The sequence below is a fragment of the Spermophilus citellus genome (genome assembly GCF_964194105.1).
Source record: "Spermophilus citellus genome assembly, chromosome: 18".
Taxonomy (NCBI): Eukaryota; Metazoa; Chordata; class Mammalia; order Rodentia; family Sciuridae; genus Spermophilus; species Spermophilus citellus.
Window position 1 is genome coordinate 14,434,425 of NC_138200.1, and position 18,716 is coordinate 14,453,140.

Consider the following 18,716-nt stretch of genomic DNA (forward strand, 5'->3'; position numbering starts at 1 on the left):
CTAAAGTGAGATGGAGTCTTGTTGTAGTTTTCATCTGCATTGAGGATGATTTTTGACATGGAAATAACCACTCCATTTGTTTATTCATTTCTTCAAAGAACAGATACTTATTGACTTCTAGTAATATATTCTAGACTCTAGATGTGAACTGAAAACAAGTTATAAGATCTATGAACACAGGAACATTGTATATTTTTAAATTGACTTTGTGTGAGATACATAGGGGAACCCAATGAGATGACTTCAGTTTTAAGTACCACAAGAGGTATAGGAGGTGATGAGGAGAGAAATACCTTCATGGATGACATTTTTACATGTGGCAGTCAAGTAAAGGTGGCTTTAGTGAAAACTGTACTTAAAAAATTCATGTGTTTCTTCTGTTTGCCTCCAGGTTCCTGGATCTGAGTAAACGCATTACAGCTCAGTCACTGAGGGAATGTTTTCTGTGAATGTGGCCATGGGACTGGCCATCATCACTCAGACTGGAATGGGAATCACAGGGAATTCTCCCCTCCTCTGTCCTTATATTTATTCTCTTTTTAGGAAGCACAGGATGAGACCATTAGAGCAAATGGTCCACCATCTTGCCTTAGCCAATATGTTGTGGATTATCTGTGGAGGAATCCCTCAGGCCATGGCAGACTTCGGGCTGCGGTATTTCCTGGATGATATTGGATGTAAATTTGTCTTTTATTTTTACAGGGTGGCCTGGGGAAATTCTCTCAGCACCATCTGTCTTTTAGGTGGCTTCCAGGCCTTAAGTATCAACCCCACAAACCCCAGATGGGTAGAACTCAAATTCAAAGCCCTAAAGCATATTAATTCTACCTGTCTCTTGAGCTGGATGTTTCATTTGATAGTAAATATTATTGTTCCCATGAAAGTGACTGGCCAAACCCATAGCAGAAATATCACTGGGCATCCAAATCTTAGATATTGCTCTCGTCTTTTTATTAACACAATTGCAGAATCGGTGTTTTCATTTATTTTCTCCTCTGTGGATGTTATTTGTTTGGGATTCATGATCTGGGCCAGTGGAACCATGTTATTTTTCCTTCACAGGCACAAAGTGCAAGTCCAGTACATTCGTAGCACTGGACAATCTCCCCCAATATCCCCAGAGACCAGGGCCATAAAATCCATCCTGATACTTGTGAGCACTTTTGTCTTATTTTATTCCCTCTCTGCTGCTTTTGAAATTTATGCTTTTTATGTTAACAATCCACAGTCATGGCTGGCAAACGCCACTGTGATTATAGCATCCAGCTTTCCAACCTTCAGTCCCTTTTTGCTCTTTAGAAATTACACCCACATCTTCAAGCTCTGCTCCTCCTGCTGAGGAAGTGTTTGGACTTAATCAAGTACTGATGGCAGCATCAATATTCCCTTATCAGTTCACCCCTTGCTGTGAAGTACCACCTCTGTATCATGCTGTTTTGTGTGCAGTGGTGAACAGGGACGGTGTCTGCCACAATGAAGTCTGGAAAATCCAGACGTGAAAGAAGGGACAATGGGAATAATGATGGAGGACAAAGGAGGCTGGACACCTGAAAAAAAATTCAGGAAATGGGTTTATTTAAGCTGCAGTGGTCCAGAGGGTCTAATGCCTACAAATCTCTGGACCCTGAGTTTGGAAATTCTTTTAGATTTATATTCAATGGGATGGTTACATGAGAGGAGGAAGCCAGACAGAGGTCTCATGAACTGTTTTCTTGGTAAAATCTTGTATCTTTTTGCACAACAAGCTTGACGGCAGACTCTATCACACCTTCTGTATGCAAACTGTCATTTCAAGGAAGAAGCAGCTTCAAACTGTTAGCACAATGACAGAGCTGGGTGCAGACTTCACAGATCAGCACAGCCTTTACTCAGCAGTGGAGTTGTGCATCTGGTAGACCTGCTTTTCTGATGGAAAATGAGCCACTGGCCAAAGGAGGAATCTGTGCTTGTAAATGCTCCACTGAGAGGTGATTTTAATTATTGACAGAGCGTGTCAGTTTGGGCACTCGGGAAAGGGGCTGTGAGAATTTGAAATTTGTTTTTACTGGGCGATGTTTTTATTTGGGGAAGAATGGAGGGTCTGAGGGCCTGGGGGTCAGCATTCAGTACTTTTTCCCTTTAGGGTCCCGCTGTGCTGTCACTGGGAAGGGATTTATATGGGAAAGGATTAATGCTTTGGCAGAGACTGTCACTTTAGGCTTGATGGCTATCTCCTCCCCAGGGATTGTCTGTCACTTGTAAGGGGTGTAGGATCAATGTTATCAGTGTTTGGCCTTCTTCCTCACTCCCTCTTCCCAGACCACACTATTTTGGGGTTTGCCATTTTCCATCTCTTACACAAAACACAATACTCTCAACAGAATGTCAGTGGGCTTTCTGCATATTTTTTAAAATATTTATTTATTTTTTTAGTTCTCGGCGGACACAACATCTTTGTTGGTATGTGGTGCTGAGGATCGAACCCGGGCCACACGCATGCCAGGCGAGCGCGCTACCGCTTGAGCCACATCCCCAGCCCCTTCTGCATATTTTTTGTAAAGAAAAAAAATTTTCTGATGTGAAACTTAATTGTGGCAAGGGTCTTTGGGGTGGGAGTACCTGGTCTGCTTCAAATGTCTACTTTTGCACAGGTCATTGTATTGAGGATCTCATTTTGTTAAATGTTCAGGAAGCTGTTGATTTGGACTGAGCTCTAACACTAGGCCCAACAGACCAAACCAAAACAGAATTACTCGCACTGAAGTGCCACATCATGAAGCCAAAGCAAAGTTGTTTATCTGACCCTTCAAGAAATTGGGAAAGTGAGAGAGAATAGCAAAATTCCCAGACACTCACTTTAGTAGGCATGATAAGACTTCTAGTCTGACCTTTAGAAAAAAAGCAACTGAAAGAACCAACCCCCTTTTTGTTCTGTCTCGGCTTTCCTCTACGCTCTGTTGTTTATAAAGCCAACCCCTGAGCTGAGCAGGGGAGTTCAGTATATCAGAACACTCATTCTACTTTATGGAATGAGGTATTGAGTCTAGAACCACAAATGCCAAATAAGACCTTTAAGCTACATTTGTTGTAATTTTCTTTGTATCGGCAGTGTAGGGAGCTTCCTGGATATTATGGAGGAGTAGCCAGTCATAGTGGGCACCTAATGCAAACTGTTTGAAGAGGATGTGCACAAAAGCCCACAGAACATACCAGGACCAAAAGAAATCCTATGAGCCTCGTCTGTCAAGAGAATTTAGCATGAGTTGAGGTTGTTGAATACAATGATAATTTGTCAGGTCTGTACAGGTTGGGCTAGGAAATTGTGCCAGAAATCCCAACAGTAATTACAGGCAATAAAAGGATATTTTTTTTTTTTTATCAAAGGGGGTACTAATAAAGTATCTGATTTGTCTAAAAATGACCATTGTTTATTGAGTTCACAGTGTAAGAGCAAAAGGATTAGGAGAATTTTTGGAATTAGGTGAAAGGGGACAATGGCTGTGATGCAGATGATAAAGATCATGAAGATGACACTATTAGGAAGAGGTATGCACTGACCTCAGCAATGGCCTCATGAAGAGGAGCTTGAAGTCTGGATTGGAGGGTGACTCGTCTCACTTGAGCACTGGATGGATGACAGTGGCAGCTCTTGATACTGAGAAACTGGGGAGGCTGGACTTTGTAGAGAATGGGCACACATCTCAGCTCACAGTTCACCTCTAGGGCACCTGAATTACACTTGGTGTGTGTCACATACATGCACAGGTAGAGCTTCGGGGAGGGCTTGTTTTGGGAACACGCCTTTGACTCTCAACCAGATAGATCAGTAACAGGAGCTTAGGGCTGAACTGAAAGGGAAATTTGAGAGTGAAGAGACTGGGACCTAGTCACTCGTTAGCGTTCCTACCTGCTCTAATTAAATGAAGCTGTGTTTCAGATGGTGACAAAAGTCCTGCTGACAAACAATGGGGTGCGATGAAGGAGCACCCTGGGTGCACTGGTTTCAAATACTCTGTGCAGGAAATCTCTTCCTGAGGCTGATATTTGAGCAGAGTGTAGAATGACATGATGGAATTCAGTAATGCACATAGCCCTTGGCTAGAACACAGAGGGCAGAGGGACTACGCAGAGAAATGACTGAATAAAGCCTTTTTTAATTTAATTTTTATGGTGCATGTCATATAGCAAGGTACCAGTATACTTGCAGGGAACAAATAGGTGTAAGGAAGTATCAGGATTTAAAAGTGGCAGCTTGTATAAAATGTTGTAGATAGCATGATTATTTTGGCCTTTTCCCTAAAACAGATAGGGAGCCATTAGCAGATTTTGAGTAGAAGGACGACATGATAGGACTTATTGTTTGAAAGGATAGCTGGTGCTTTTATACTGTGCAACTTGGCTGAACTGGAAGTGTTTCCAGAAGTCTTTCCTGAATGGTTTTAGGCCACAGAGACATTGGTACTATATTTAGCAGTTGGAAGTGAAGCAGCAGCCATATGCTCTGAAGGCCAGAGTGGACCCCTGGTGTGGCTGTAACTCTTGGCATGGGACTGCCTATCTGCTGACTCATGCTGTTGGCATGATGTCCCAGTTGTGTCTGCACCACTATGGCTCCTACCAGAGCTTATTTAGCTTCTTGTACTGCTGGAGCAGGCTTATGTGCCACCCACAGCAGGCCGTTGGCTTCTGTAGGTCACCCCTGTGACAGAAGTCGGAGGTGGACACGGGGTCCAGTTCATATTTATTTTCTCCAATTTCATGTCCAGCTTTTCAACCTGACAGGCTGACAGTTCATGGAGATCTCGGGCCATCGGAGACAAAGCCAGCAGCATCCCATAGACTTCTTCACCAGCTCCCATAATTGCAGAAGTTCTGTTCCTTAGAATAAACCCCACATTCCATCCATCACCTTCCTAGTGGTTCTATTGCTGACTGAATCCTGACATAAACGATCTTTACCATCAGGTTCTTGGCTCAGTAGAACAAAGAATGAGAGACTTTTCAGAAGGCAAATCACAATGGTTCAGAAGAGGTGTGCTAGTGGCTTGGATTGGTGTCCTAACTGTGAAAGTAGTGAACACTGTTTAAATTCTCAATATATTATTTTGTACATCTGCCTTTTTTCTTTTGAGATAACTACAATCCCCAAACATGTATCAAATCTTTTCTCTATCTTCTAGTGCACATGAGATTTATAACAGCTCTAGGATCTTATTTGATATGTTTTCCTCCACATTTTATTGCAGTATAACATGAATTTTTAAAAAATGGTCCAAAGCATAAGTGTACAGATCATTACATTTTCATGACAATCTTATGAAAGCAAGATTAAGAAACAGAATAATGCCAAGATCTCAGGGTCTATTTTAATTCTATAATGAAGTCACCAATACCAAAGGTTATTACTATCCTGACCTCTACTGCCTGGCTTAGTTGGATTGTTCTGATCATGATGTATAGTTTTTGTTGTCAAATATTTATTTGCTAATATTTTACTAGGATTTTTTTTTTTTTTTGCACCAATGTTCATCAGGGATATTGGTCTATAGTTTTAAGTATCCTCTGGTTTTAGTATTGGGGTGATACTGGCTTCTTAAAATGAATTTGGAAGTATTCTATACTCTTCTATTTCATGGAGTAATTTAAGGAGTATTATTGGCATTAATTTTTCTTTTAAAGTCAGGTCAAATTCAGCTGAGAATCCAACTGGTCCTGGGCTTTTCTTTGTTGGGAAATTGTGTTTTTTTGGGGAGTGGTGGTGCTGGTGGTGGTGGGGTTGTGTGTGTGTGTGTGTGTACGCGCGTGTGTAAAACATGAGGTTATGATGCAATGGATTTTTTTTAGTTGGAACCTCATTAAATTGCTAAGGCTGGTCTTGAACTTGCAATCAGCCTCCTGAGTTGTTGGAATTGCAGGTTGTGCTACTGTACATGGCTTGGAAGGCTTTTTATTACTGCTTCAATTTCATTGCTGGTTATCTGTTTAGGTTCTCTATATCCACTTGGCCCAATTTGGGTAGGTCACATGTCTATAAATTTATCCATTTCTTCTAGATATTCTAATGTTTTGCTGTGTAAGTTTTCAAAGTAATTCCTGATGATTTATTGGATTTCAGAGAGATCTGGGGTATATCTCCCTTTTCATCTCTTCTCTCTTGGTTCATTTGGCTAACAGTTTATTAATCTCATTCATCTTTTCAAAGAACCAATTCTTTGTTATCTTTAACCTTTGTATTTTTATTCTACATTTTATTAATTTTGACTGAGATTTCCTTTTACTGTTTTTTTTTTTTTAAATTATGTGGTGCTGAGGATTGCACCCAGTGCCTCACACATGCTAGGCAAGCACTATGCAACTGAGCTACAACCCAAGGCCCCTTTAACTGGTTTTTAAATTGGTTCTTGCTTTTCTAAGATCCTAAGATATATTATTAGGCAATTTATTTGGCATTTTCCAGATTTTCTTAAAATATAGGAACTCACAGCTATAAACTTCTTTCTCAGAACTGCCTTTACTCTGTCCCAGAGATCTGGTATATTATATTTATATTCTTGTTTGACTCTAAGAATTTAAAAATTTCTCTGGATTTCTAAAACCATTCATCATTCAAAAGTACATTATTCAATCTCCATTTGTTTATATAGTTTTCTGTATATTTTCTTGCTACTGATTTCTAATTTTATTCAATTAGGATCTGATAAGATGCAAGGAATTATATAAACTTTTTTCTATTTGCTAAGACTTTTTTGCAGGTTAAAATATGGCCTACGTTGGAGAAATTTCCATGAATGGTTAAGAAGAAAGTGTATTCAGCTCTTGTTCGATGAATTAGTCTATTGATGTCTGTTAAGTCCATTTGATTTATAGTATTTTTTAGGTATAAGTGTCTTTGCTGATCTCATGTCTGGGTGACCTATCTATTACTGAAAAACACGTATTGAAATCACAAAGTATTATCATATCAGGATCTGAGACTTGATATCAAGTAGCATTTGTTTTATATAATTAAGTTTACCAACATTTGGGCATAAATATTTACTATCACTTTATCTTCTTGTTGTATTTTTCCCTATACCACTGTGTGATGATTCTGTATATTCTGATTAATTTTGACCTGGTTGTTGAATATGAGAGTAGGTGCTTTCCTTGCTTTCAGGTTCCAAATACATCAAGTATCATTTTGCATCCTTTTGCTTTTGGCCTGAACATGTCTTTGCCTATGAGATGTCTCTTGAAGGGAACAGAGTTGGGTCTTGTTTTTTAATCCTGTCTGCCTGCCTATTGTCTTTTACTTGGAGAATTGAGGTCATTTACATTCACTATTATAAAGATGTATTTATTATTTCCTGATATTTTGATTTCTAATTCTCATTTGTTTACTGCTCATCTAAGAGATTTATTCTTTCCCAAGCTCTTTTTACCCCACATTTTTTTAAAATGTAGGATTTCTTTTAAGTTTCATCTGCTATTCTCCCTTAGTAGTCATGAGTTATTTTAGTTTATACTTATCTTGGAAGGTTTTTATTTCTTTTTTTTAAATTTTAATATTTATTGTTTAGTTTTCGGCAGACACAACATCTTTGTTTGTATGTGGTGCTGAGGATTGAACCCGGGTCGCACGCATGCCAGGCGAGTGTGCTACCACTTGAGCCACATCCCCAGCCCCGGAAGGTTTTTATTTCTCCTTGGATTCTGAAGAATAGTTTTGCTAGATAGAGCAATCTTGGTTGGCAGTTATTTTAAGGTCCTGACGTAACATTGTTCCAAGTCTTCTGGAATTTAGGATTTCTGTTGAGAAATCCAATGTTTCTCTGATTGGCTTATATCTAAATGTGACCTGACATTTCTCTCTTGAGACTTTTAAAATTGTATCCTTATTCTGAATATTTGTCATTTTAATTATAGTGTGTTGTGGAGAGGTTCTTTTCTGGTCTTATATGTTTGGGGTTCTAAATGCCCCCAGTATCTGGATGTCCATCTCATTTTTAAAGTTCAGAATATTTTAATAGTATTATTTCACTGACTAGGCTATCGATGCAATTAGCCCATATCTCTGCTTCTTCCTCTGTACTTATGCACCTTGTTAAGTCTTTTAATGTCTCAGAGTTCTTGGATATTTTGATCAGTTTCTTATTTTGTCTTTACTACTGTCAGAATGTTCCAGAGTATCTGCCTTGTACTCAAGTTCTGAACTTCTTCCATTTGATCTAATCTGTTGGAGTCTCTCAGCTGAGTTTAACTTATTGTGCCTTGCCTTTGCAGAATTCTTTTTCAGAATCTCTTTACTGAAATGCATTTTCATAACCCATATTTCCCCTTAGTTCATTGTTTAGATCTTTGTTTAATTTAGTGATCATTTAAACAATTTTTGAATTCTTTTTCTGGCATTTCATTCACTTCAATGTCTGACTTTGTCAACTTTTTGGTGACTTGTATCATTTCCTTGTTTTGCTGAGATCCTATATTTGTACATCTGTTGTGATGGACTTTTTTTTTTTTTATGTGAGTGTCTTCTAGTGATCATTTATCTCTTTAAAATTACCTCCAGCCCAGTGATTATGCCAGTTGGATGTGTTGATACTAAAATAATCAAAGTGCTAATTTCAACTACCAGCACCACTTTGAAAGGAGAAAGTAACTGACAGTAACAGTGGTAATTTAAAAGCAAACTAAATATCAACATGTGCTATGAGAGTGGGTGTAAAATATAGAATATGCTAAAAATATCGAGCATTAATGATGCTATACTTCATACTAAATTATACTGCAGGAAGAGGGAAAATAAGAGAAAGGAAAGGGAGGCAGAAAAAAGGGAGAAAGGGAATACATATGAGAAAGAAGAAGTAGCAAGAAAACCCCAATTAATTGCACTTGATCTTAGCCAAAAGGCCGAGAAGCGATTAAAAAAAACCCCAATTAATTGAAAGAATACATCAAATGAGTTGGAATCATAAAAAAACAATGAGGGAAGACACAACAAAATGCAAAAAACAGGGGCTAGGGTTGGGGTTCAGTGGTAGAGTGCTCATCTAGCATGTGTGAGGCCTTGGGTTCGATCCTCAGCACCACATAAAAATAAATAAAGTTAGTGTCCAACTACAACTAAAAAATATTTTAAAAAATTTGGGGGGGGGGCGCGCTGGGGATGTGGCTCAAGCGGTAGCATGCTCGCCTGGCATGCGTGCGGCCTGGGTTCAATCCTCAGCACTACATACAAAGATGTTGTGTCCGCCGAAAACTAAAAAATATTAAAAATTCTCTTTAAAAAAAATTGGGGGGCCAGGGTTGTGGTAGAGCACTTGCCTTGCATGTGTGAGGTGCTGGGTTCAATTCTCAGCAACACATATAAATAAATGAATAAAATAAAGGTCCATCACAACTAAAATAAATACTTAAGATTTTAAAAATTAAATACAAAAAAAACAGCTAATGCAACAATAGTCAAGATTTGCTCCTTGCTGAAATTTAAAATGGAGACTTTTTTTAATACTCTAATATAAACAAATGTGGGCTCACCTTCATAGTTTTCAGTTCTTTGGGTAAAATAGCATACAGCAGAGGTATGGTGTAGCCTAGCAGTTGGACTGTAGGGTGGCAGCTGGTGGCTAGGGGCTGGCAGGGTGCAGTGTGGTGGCGAGGGGCAGGGGTGTAGGGCTGCATTGGGGTACGTGTATGTGACAGCAGCTAATGGCCAGAGTGTGGGACTGTGGCTAGGTTATGGAGGACTGGTGGTGTGGTCAATAACAGCCAGGAGTGGAGCTATATACTGTTCCATAGGCACCACTCTGCCTGACGGAGGCTCTTGATGGAGGCACAGTGCAGGTGCATACATTCACTGCCCCCCGAGGAGCTACACTCTTTGGAAGTGTTGTACACTTTGCTCTACCCTACCTCACTCCCACTGCAGACTCTGGTGTGTGTGTCAGGAGAAGGGGGCTCCGCGGCCTAAGCTCAGTCTATTTACACAGGTTACAGGGCCAGCCTGTTGAAAAGGCATTCCATATATTGGTGGGATGAAGCTGCAGAGATTTACTTGCTTCCTCACGTGTAAATTTAAAAATGATCTTTGCACAATGACTGCCCACCACAGTTCTCCACTGACAAATTGAAAAACACATCAATTCATGTTTGTTAGGTGGCTTTATCTCCTATTGCAGCTAAACTCGGGACTGATTTTCAATTCTTCCACTGTTTCCAGACTTACCTGATGGTGCAAGTTCTGGGTTAACAAATAATTTCTGTTTTCTAGTTTAGTAGCTAGAATTTGAGTCTCTACAAGTCTCTGACCTTCAACATTGAATCTTTGCATTCCTTCCATCCCTTATCTCTGATCTGATAGCTGTTTTCTCAGTCTTTTGATTCCAAACTCAACTTCCCATGACTTCTCCCATAAGCTGATTTTTTTTTCATATTCATTCAAAATATTTTCCAATTGTTCATTGTTTTTCTTTGGTTCACATGGTGTTCTTTGATTCACTTAGCAATGTTTTTGGAAATTCAAAAATATTTTTTAAATTAACCAAATTTCCTGAGTTAGTGATATGTAATTGTGATCAGAGAATACACTTAGGTCTTCATGAAAATTTTTGACCTATAGACTACAGCATATTGTTTAAAGAATGTTAAGTCTTCTACATCCTTGCTGGATTTCCTTAAATTATTGAGAATAGGGAGTTGAAATCTCCATCTTATTAACTATTTTTACCTCCAAATTTTTGTTTCATGTATGTGGTGTCTTGTTAGGGGCATATTTATCCATAATTGTTTTTATTTTACTGAGGGGATTACTCTTTTATCAATTAAATAATGTCCCTCTTTGTCTTTAGTGACTTTTTAAAAGCTATTTTATTAGTATACTAGCTATTTTATTAGTATAACCACCCCTGCTGTCTTGTCACCACTATTTGGATGGTATATTTTTTCCATCCTTTCATTAATTTTCCATCCACTAATTTTCAGCCTCTTTTTGCTTATTTACAAAGCTAAATTTATTATGTCTGCATTTTGCTATGTTTTACATGTCTCATATCTTTATTTCCCTTTTCTTCCCTAATTGTTGTCTTTTGTGTCTAATTGGTATTTTATGATGTATCATTTATATTTTTGTGTGTGTGGTGTTGGGGATCAAACTTGGGGCCTCATACATGCCAGGCAAGTGCTCTATCACTGAGCTACATCCTTTAATTCTTCTTAACCTTGGGGGTAAAGTTATATTCTTAATGGTTACTCTAGGAATTAAATATATACATTAGCTTTAAAAATAAATCAATTTTTGGCTCCTGTATAGCTCCCTTCCTCTGCCTCCTTCATGCCATCACTAATACAATGTGACACAATTCCATCTTAATATATTAAGGGTCCAATAATTTACAATTATTTTATGGTATTGTTTTTACCAGTTACGAATATGGCTATATTTATCTAACAACATTAACAAAACTTAATTTCCTCATGTAGATTCAAGTTGCCATCTGTTAGTACCTCCTTTCAGCCTAAAGAATTTTTTTTTAAATAATTTTCCTTGTTAGGCAGTTCTGAGAGCAACAAATTAGTTCAGTCTTTATCTGATATTGTCCTTATTGGAGAGTTTGCTGGATGTGAAATTCCTGGTTAGCAGGTTTTTCTTTTTTGACAGTGCTTTTAGGTTCATTCCACTGCTTTTTGATCAGTTTATTTTTTTTTTTTTGAGAGAGAATATTTTAATATTTTTTAATTTTTGGTGGACATAACATCTTTGTTTGTATGTGGTGCTGAGGATCGAACCTGGGCTGCACGCATGCCAGGCGAGCGCACTACTGCTTGAACCATATCCCCAGCCCTTGATCAGTTTCTTATAAGAAACTGACACTCTTATTGAGGATGCTACATGAGATATTTTTTCTCTTGCTGCTTTCAAGATATTCTTAGTTCAACTGTCAGAAGCCAAGGACAATCATGTGGCTCTCTATCACAGTTTGAGTAGGTGTTGGTATGAGTTTATCCTACTTAGGCCTTCTTGAGATTCTTGTAGATGTGCACGCTTAGTCAGCTTTGGGAAGGTCTGACCATTGTTGTTTCTGGTGCTGAGGATTGGATGCAAGGCCTCCCTAAGCAGGTGCTTTACCACTGAGCCACACCTCCAGCTTGTATTGTTTTTTCAAACTTTTTTTTCTGATCTTGTCCTTATATTATGTGCATGTTGGTATGGTTGATGTTTTACAAGTCTTTGAGGTTCTGTTCATTTTTTTATTCTTCCTATTTTTCAAAGTACATAATTTCTATCCATCTATTTTCCAGCTCAAATCTGCTGTTGAGCCCTTTAGTGAGTTTTTCCATTTCAGATCTTACACTTCTCAGCTCCAGAATTTCCATTTGGTTCATTTTTAAGCAGTCTGTCTCTGTACTGACATTCTCTATTTGGTGAGATCATCACTATACTTTTAGTTCTTTATACATGTAGTTCTTTACATTTGTAACAGCTGCTTTCAGGTCTTTACTAAATTCAATACCTGAATGTTCTCATAGGAAGTTTCTTCTGCTTTTTTTTTTTTCCACTGTGAATGAATTGTATGATGCTCCTTAACTTATAAGGGGGTTGCTTCCTAATAAACCCACTGGAAAATATCACAAGCTGAAAAGGCATTTAATATACCTAAGCTATCAAACAATATAGTTTAGCAACACATTACAATACGGAGTACTGGTTGTTTACCATTGTGAATAAAGTGGCTAATGATTTGCTATGAGTCACTTCTGCTGCCCAACATCATATGAAAGTACTGTCACATGGCTAGCCTAGGAAATGGATTTAAACTCATATATTAAATAGAAATTATACTTCAAATTTTAAAAAAAATATTTATTTATGTTTAGGTGCAGATGGATACAACACAATGCCTTTATTTTTATGTGGTGCTAAGAATTGAACCCAGGTCCTGCTGGCGCTAAGCGAGCACTCTACCGCTGAGCCACAATCCCAGCCCCTGTATTTCAAATTTTATCACTTAACACTATTGTAAATTGGAAAGACTAAGTTTGGGACCCCATTTCACAACTCTGTAATCTGTGCACACCCACAATACACACCCAGGAATTATTTTCATTTCTGTATTTTTGTCCTTCAGTGACTTTGCTGATCTTATTCTATACTATTTCTTATAGCGTATGACCACAGACATTTCTGCTACTATGTTATTTTTCATATTCCAGGAATTCTGACCTGACTTCCTAGAAGTCACCTCTACATCAGCATAAGTGGTCACCTCTTATGGTTCAGATATGAACTGTCTCAGGAAAAGTTCATGTGTTTGAAACAAGGTAGCCTCTGCAGGAATGTGCGTAGTTGTAATGATTAGACTATGAGAGCTGTGAGTGCATCAGTAGATTAATCCATTTGATGGATTAATAATTTGAATGGATTACTGAATGGTAACTACAGGGAGGTGGGGCATGGCTGGAGGAAGGAGATCATTGGGGGAATGATTTGGGGGATTATATTTTGTCCCTGGCTATTCATGTTTTTTCTTTTTTTCCTTCCTGGCTTCTATGAACTTTCTATCACTTCACCTTTCTGCTATGATGTGCTGCCTCCCCTCAGTCCCAAAGCAATGCAGTTGGCCAACCATGGACTGAACCTTTGAAACTGTGAGCCCAAATAAGACTTTCTTCCTCTAAGTTGTTCTTGTCAGATATTTTGGTCATAGCAATAAAAAGCTAACACATCACCAGATAATTAGAAGATTTCTTCAAGTGTCTTGAGCCAGTAGGTCTCTCCACCCTTTGCTGAGGGCATCTATGTGTTGGGGCATACCTTCAAAGTTCATAATTTTCAAGTGTGCCATAGCAAAGAAACATGGTAACTGAATTGCTTGGTTTATATGATAATCATCTATTTCTGTATAACAAACTGCTCCAAAACTTAGTGTCTTAAAGCAATATTTATTTCACTCATGCATCTGCAATTTGGGCAGGCAGAGGAATGCTGTCTCTGTTCCACTTGGTACCAGTTGGGCTGGCTTGAAAGCTAAGGGTTAGAATCATCTAAAGGTTGTACATACTCATATACCTGGTGCCTGATGGGGCTGTTGTCTGGAATATAAATCAGGACTCTAATCAGAACCTGTTATCTGGACCTTTCCTAGGGTCTGGCATCCCAAGTATATCAGTCAGAAGCTATATTGCCTATTGTGAGTTAGTCTTGGAACTCATGTAGTGTCACTTCTGCCACAAACACAGGCCTGCCTGCCCAGATTCAAAGGCAAGAACATGGATCCTACCTCTTGACGGGAGAGTGCAATATCACACTGTAAGGTTAGCATGTAGAACAGGATGCACTGGTGTAGAGCTCTTTGGAAAATACAATCTGCTGCATCAAGTGAATCAATGAAGGACAATGTAGTGGTGTGACACTGTACACCAACTAATGGATTACAACTGAAATGCAAATATCACCTATTAAGTATTCTTGTCAAATTATTTAATCTGAACCTCACTGAGTTTCTAATTCTAACTTTGATTCCTGAGAAATAGTGGGGATAAATGAGCACATTAAAAATATTTTGAAAAAACAATGAGAAAAAAATTTATAATATTCTACACAACAACTATCCTAAACTTTGAAAAAGTCAATGTGATAACATTGGGGAAAAGGGCTACTCTTGAACTGTTCCACGATAGAAAAAAGAGACCAAATGTTAGAGATTATAGAATAATTAATCTCCTTAGTTGTGAAGCTATGTAGTGATTAAGTAGAAGGCAGCTTTTACACTTGAAAGGTTGACGTGTCATGACATCATTTATATTCAAATATTACAACAAAGGCGTGTAAATGTCATATTGACACAAAGCAAATTATATATTAATTACTACTGAACATGGTGAGGACACACCAGGGGTCACTATACTATCTTAATTTTTCTGAATGAACAGTAGTCTTTTGGTGGCTTCTAATTTACCAATTAATGGGAAGAAATTATAAATTATAGCATATCTTGTTTTTGGGTCATGAAAAGGCATTACAGCTTTCCTGATTCTTTAAAATCTTTACTCTTGTCATCTTTACACTCATGAAATCTAGAGATTTCTTTTTCCTATTTTCAGAGATGAGCTCTGCCTTTGGAAATAGAAGTTCACTCTCTTTTACTGGATTTTATCTGGTTATTCACATTTACTGAGTGAAAGGTAATGGGTGGTTTTTAAGTTCACCCATGTAGTATTCCTTTTATGTGAATTTACTAATGGTACCATTAGTGATAAAAATAATATAGTAGGGACTGTGGCTATAGCTCAGTGCAGTGTGCTTGCCTAGCACTTGTGAGGCACTGGGTTCAATCCTCAGCACCACATAGAAATAAAGGTATTGTGTCCATCTACAATTAAATATAACAAAATAAGAACAGTAATATTAAGCACATGCTTTCTCAAGTACTCTTCTAAAAGTTTCCATTTTTATTTCATCCTCACAAAAATACTACTAGGTAGATACTATTACTACCATTTTAAAACTGAGGCACAGAAGGGAAGAGTCTTGCCAACTTCTGCACAGGCAGAAGTGAACTTATGACTTAGAACAATGATGTGCTATGGCTGAAGTCCTTCCTACACTCATTTCATCAACAATCATCTTCTGTTCTAGTTCTAAAAGTGTGGACCATGTGGATGAATTGTTTGCTTCTGGCCTACAATGAGTTAAGGGCCAGACAGTGGGAGCAAGCGTTTAGAAATTTATAGCAATCTGACAGATGATTTATGGCTTTAAATAAGAAAAATGGAGCTTTTACAGTGTTCCTTTCCATTTCCTCCCCGTCCCCCTGTAAACCAATGTTCTTGCACTTTACAGAAGTACTGCTCAACATCAGCTTGTGAGGGGGAAAAAGTTCTCAATGGCTTGAGCTGCACTGCGCCAGAATCAATCTGCTAAACCTGAACCAAGACTGAGTGATGTTATGGTTTTGAAACTTTAAAAACCTACATGTAAAATAATTTGTAAATATGAAGCAAAAGTGATTCCTACATATTCCCTAATATGTAAAAATACATTACGAATCCTTGATGTAAAAGGCATTTTCAAGAACCCATTGTATCCTCTACATCATGCATAGTGTTTCCTCACTAGTATGACTTCTCTGGTGTAAAGTAAGCTGGTCACTACGAATAAAGGCCTTCCCACACTCTTCACACTTATAAGGCTTTTCACCAGTGTGAATTCTGTGATGTCGAGTAAGTTCTGAATTAACATTAAAGGCCTTCCCACACTCCTTACATTTATAAGGTTTCTCTCCAGTATGAACTGCATAGTGTCGGGTAAGTTCTGCTTGAAGGCGAAAGGCATTCCCACATTCCTTACACTCATAAGGTTTCTCACCAGTATGAAGTCTAAAGTGTTGAGTAAGATGGTACCGACGACTAAAGGTCTTCCCGCACTCCTTACATACATATGGAATCTCACCAGAGTGAATCCTTTGATGTAAGGTAAGTTGATAACTACAAATAAAAGCATTTCCACACTCACTACAGACGTAGGGTTTCTCACCAGTGTGGATTCTGTAATGTTGAGTAAGACGATAGTGACGACTAAAGGTCTTCCCACACTCCTTACATTCGTAAGGTTTTTCACCAGTATGAATTCGGTAATGTTGAGTAAGATGATTGCTACGAATAAAGGCTTTCCCACATTCTTTGCATTTATAAGGTTTTTCACCAGTATGAATTCTGTGATGTTGAGTAAGTTCTGTCTGAAAACGAAAGGACTTTCCACATTCTTTACATTCATAGGGTTTTTCACCAGTATGAATTTTATAATGTTGAATAAGATTGTAACGACGACTACAAATCTTCCCACATTCTTGACATTCATAGGTATTCTCATTAGTGTGATTTCGCTGGTGTGAAATAAGTTGACTGCTACGAATAAAAGCCTTCCCACATTCCTTACATTCATAAGGTTTCTTGCAAGTATGAATCCTGAGATGCCGGGTAAGCTCTGCTTGAAGACGAAAGGCTTTCCCACATTCCTTACACAGGAAGGGTTTCTCACCAGTATGTATTCTGTAATGTTGAGTAAGATGATAGCGGCTACTGAAGGTTTTCCCACATTCCTTACATTCATAAGGAACATTACCAGTATGAGTTCTCAGATGCAAAGTAAGTTGGTAGCCACAAATAAAACCCTTCCCACATTCTTTACATTCATAGGGCTTCTCACCAGTATGAGTTCTGTGATGCCGAGTAAGTTCTGTTCGAAGACGAAAGGCTTTCCCACAGTCTTTACATGCATAGGGCTTCTCACCAGTATGAATTCTATGATGTCGAGTACGTTCTGCATAAAAACTGAAGGACTTACCACATTCCTTACATTTGTAGGGTTTCTCACCAGTATGAATTTTCTGATGTTGGACAAGGTATGAACTATGACTAAAGGCCTTCCCACATTCATTACATTTAAAGGGTTTTACACCCGTATGGATTTTCTGATGTTGACTGATATGTCGTTGTACCCTAAAGGTCTTTCCACAAACCTTACATTCGTAGGGCCTCTCACCAGTGTGAATTCTTTGATGTTCACCAAGTTGATAATTAAGTCTAAAGGTCTTCCCACATTCTTTACATTCATAGGGTTTCTCCCCAGCATGAATTGTCTGATGTACTCTGAGGTCTCTAACTCGACTAAAGGTCTTCCCACATTCCTTACACTCATAGGGTCTCACACCAGAATGTATTCTCTGATGTTCAGTAAGGTGATAGTGAAGTCTAAAGGCCTTCCCACATACTTTACATTCATAGGGTCTCTCTCCAGCATGGATTGTCTGATGTACTCTAAGGTCTCCCACTCGACAGAAGGCCTTTCCACATTCCATGCATTTATAAGGTCTCTCACCAGTGTGAATTCTCATATGTTGAATAAGGTAAGACTGTTGTCTAAAGGCCTTCTTACATTCCTTACATTTATATGGTTTCTCTCTAGGATGAATTTTCTGTTGTAGAGGAAGAGAGATTTGGTTTTGGATTATCATTTGACTAATGCATCCCATCTGATGTTCCTCTTTTCTCTCAAATTCACGCTTGTTCTGCAATCCATCTCTGAAAATGGTATCCCCATTGTTGGTTTCACTTTTTTCCACTGTCTGAAATTGAGACAAATATTTTCCACAAACATCCTTTTCTGGAAATAACTTCTTGGTGAAATCTGTTTAAAAAAAATAATAATGCTAGTTTCTGTGTTGAGGGTGCAATGATGGGCTACATCTTTCAATAGAAATAAAAAGTCATCTGAAATAACAGACTTAAAGGTTTGAAGCAAGACTCAGCAAATTTTGCTATAAAGGGCCAGATGGTGAAGGTTTTAGGCTTTGTAGACATGTTGTATCTGTCATAATTACTTAGCTCTGCTGTTAAGCTCAAAAGCTGTCACATTCTGTAAAATTGAATGAGTATAGCTGTGGTATGATCCACTTGAAGTTTGAGTCTGAAAACACCTTTTCTCAATCATTTAACATTAAGTCACTTCCTCAGGAAGACTGCCCTGATAACCATGTCTAAGTCCATGTTCTTGATTTTATATTCCAGCACACAGTTCTGTGACTTTCCTCAATTATATATTTTCTAACTTATTGTATGAATTTTATTTGTGTCTATACTTAGAGACTTATAGATATCTGTTTCAATTCCTGACACTGAATAAGCTTGAACCCGGGACATGTTAAATAACTGCAGAACAAATACACCACTGGATTCAAAAGATAACACAGCCAGAATAAAAG

At 38.2% G+C, this 18,716-nt stretch overlaps 2 protein-coding genes across 6 annotated transcripts in view; one reads left to right on the plus strand and one right to left on the minus strand.

Annotated features, from left to right (window-relative positions):
• The first annotated feature begins 315 nt into the window (after positions 1–315).
• LOC308638008 (vomeronasal type-1 receptor 1-like) lies at positions 316–8,776 on the plus strand. Its single transcript, XM_081274932.1, has one exon. It carries the CDS (start codon positions 437–439, stop codon positions 1,337–1,339), a length of 903 nt encoding a protein of 300 aa, XP_081131058.1. The 5' UTR covers positions 316–436; the 3' UTR covers positions 1,340–8,776.
• ZNF546 (zinc finger protein 546) overlaps positions 5,529–18,716 on the minus strand; it is a 32,287-nt gene continuing 19,099 nt past the window's right edge. For all 5 annotated transcript variants that reach the window (XM_081274930.1, XM_081274929.1, XM_081274931.1 and 2 more), the window contains exon 5: positions 5,529–18,142. In XM_081274930.1, the coding sequence (XP_081131056.1) occupies positions 16,044–18,142 (2,099 nt within the window). In that variant the 3' untranslated portion in view covers positions 5,529–16,043. The remainder of the gene's footprint in view (positions 18,143–18,716) is intronic.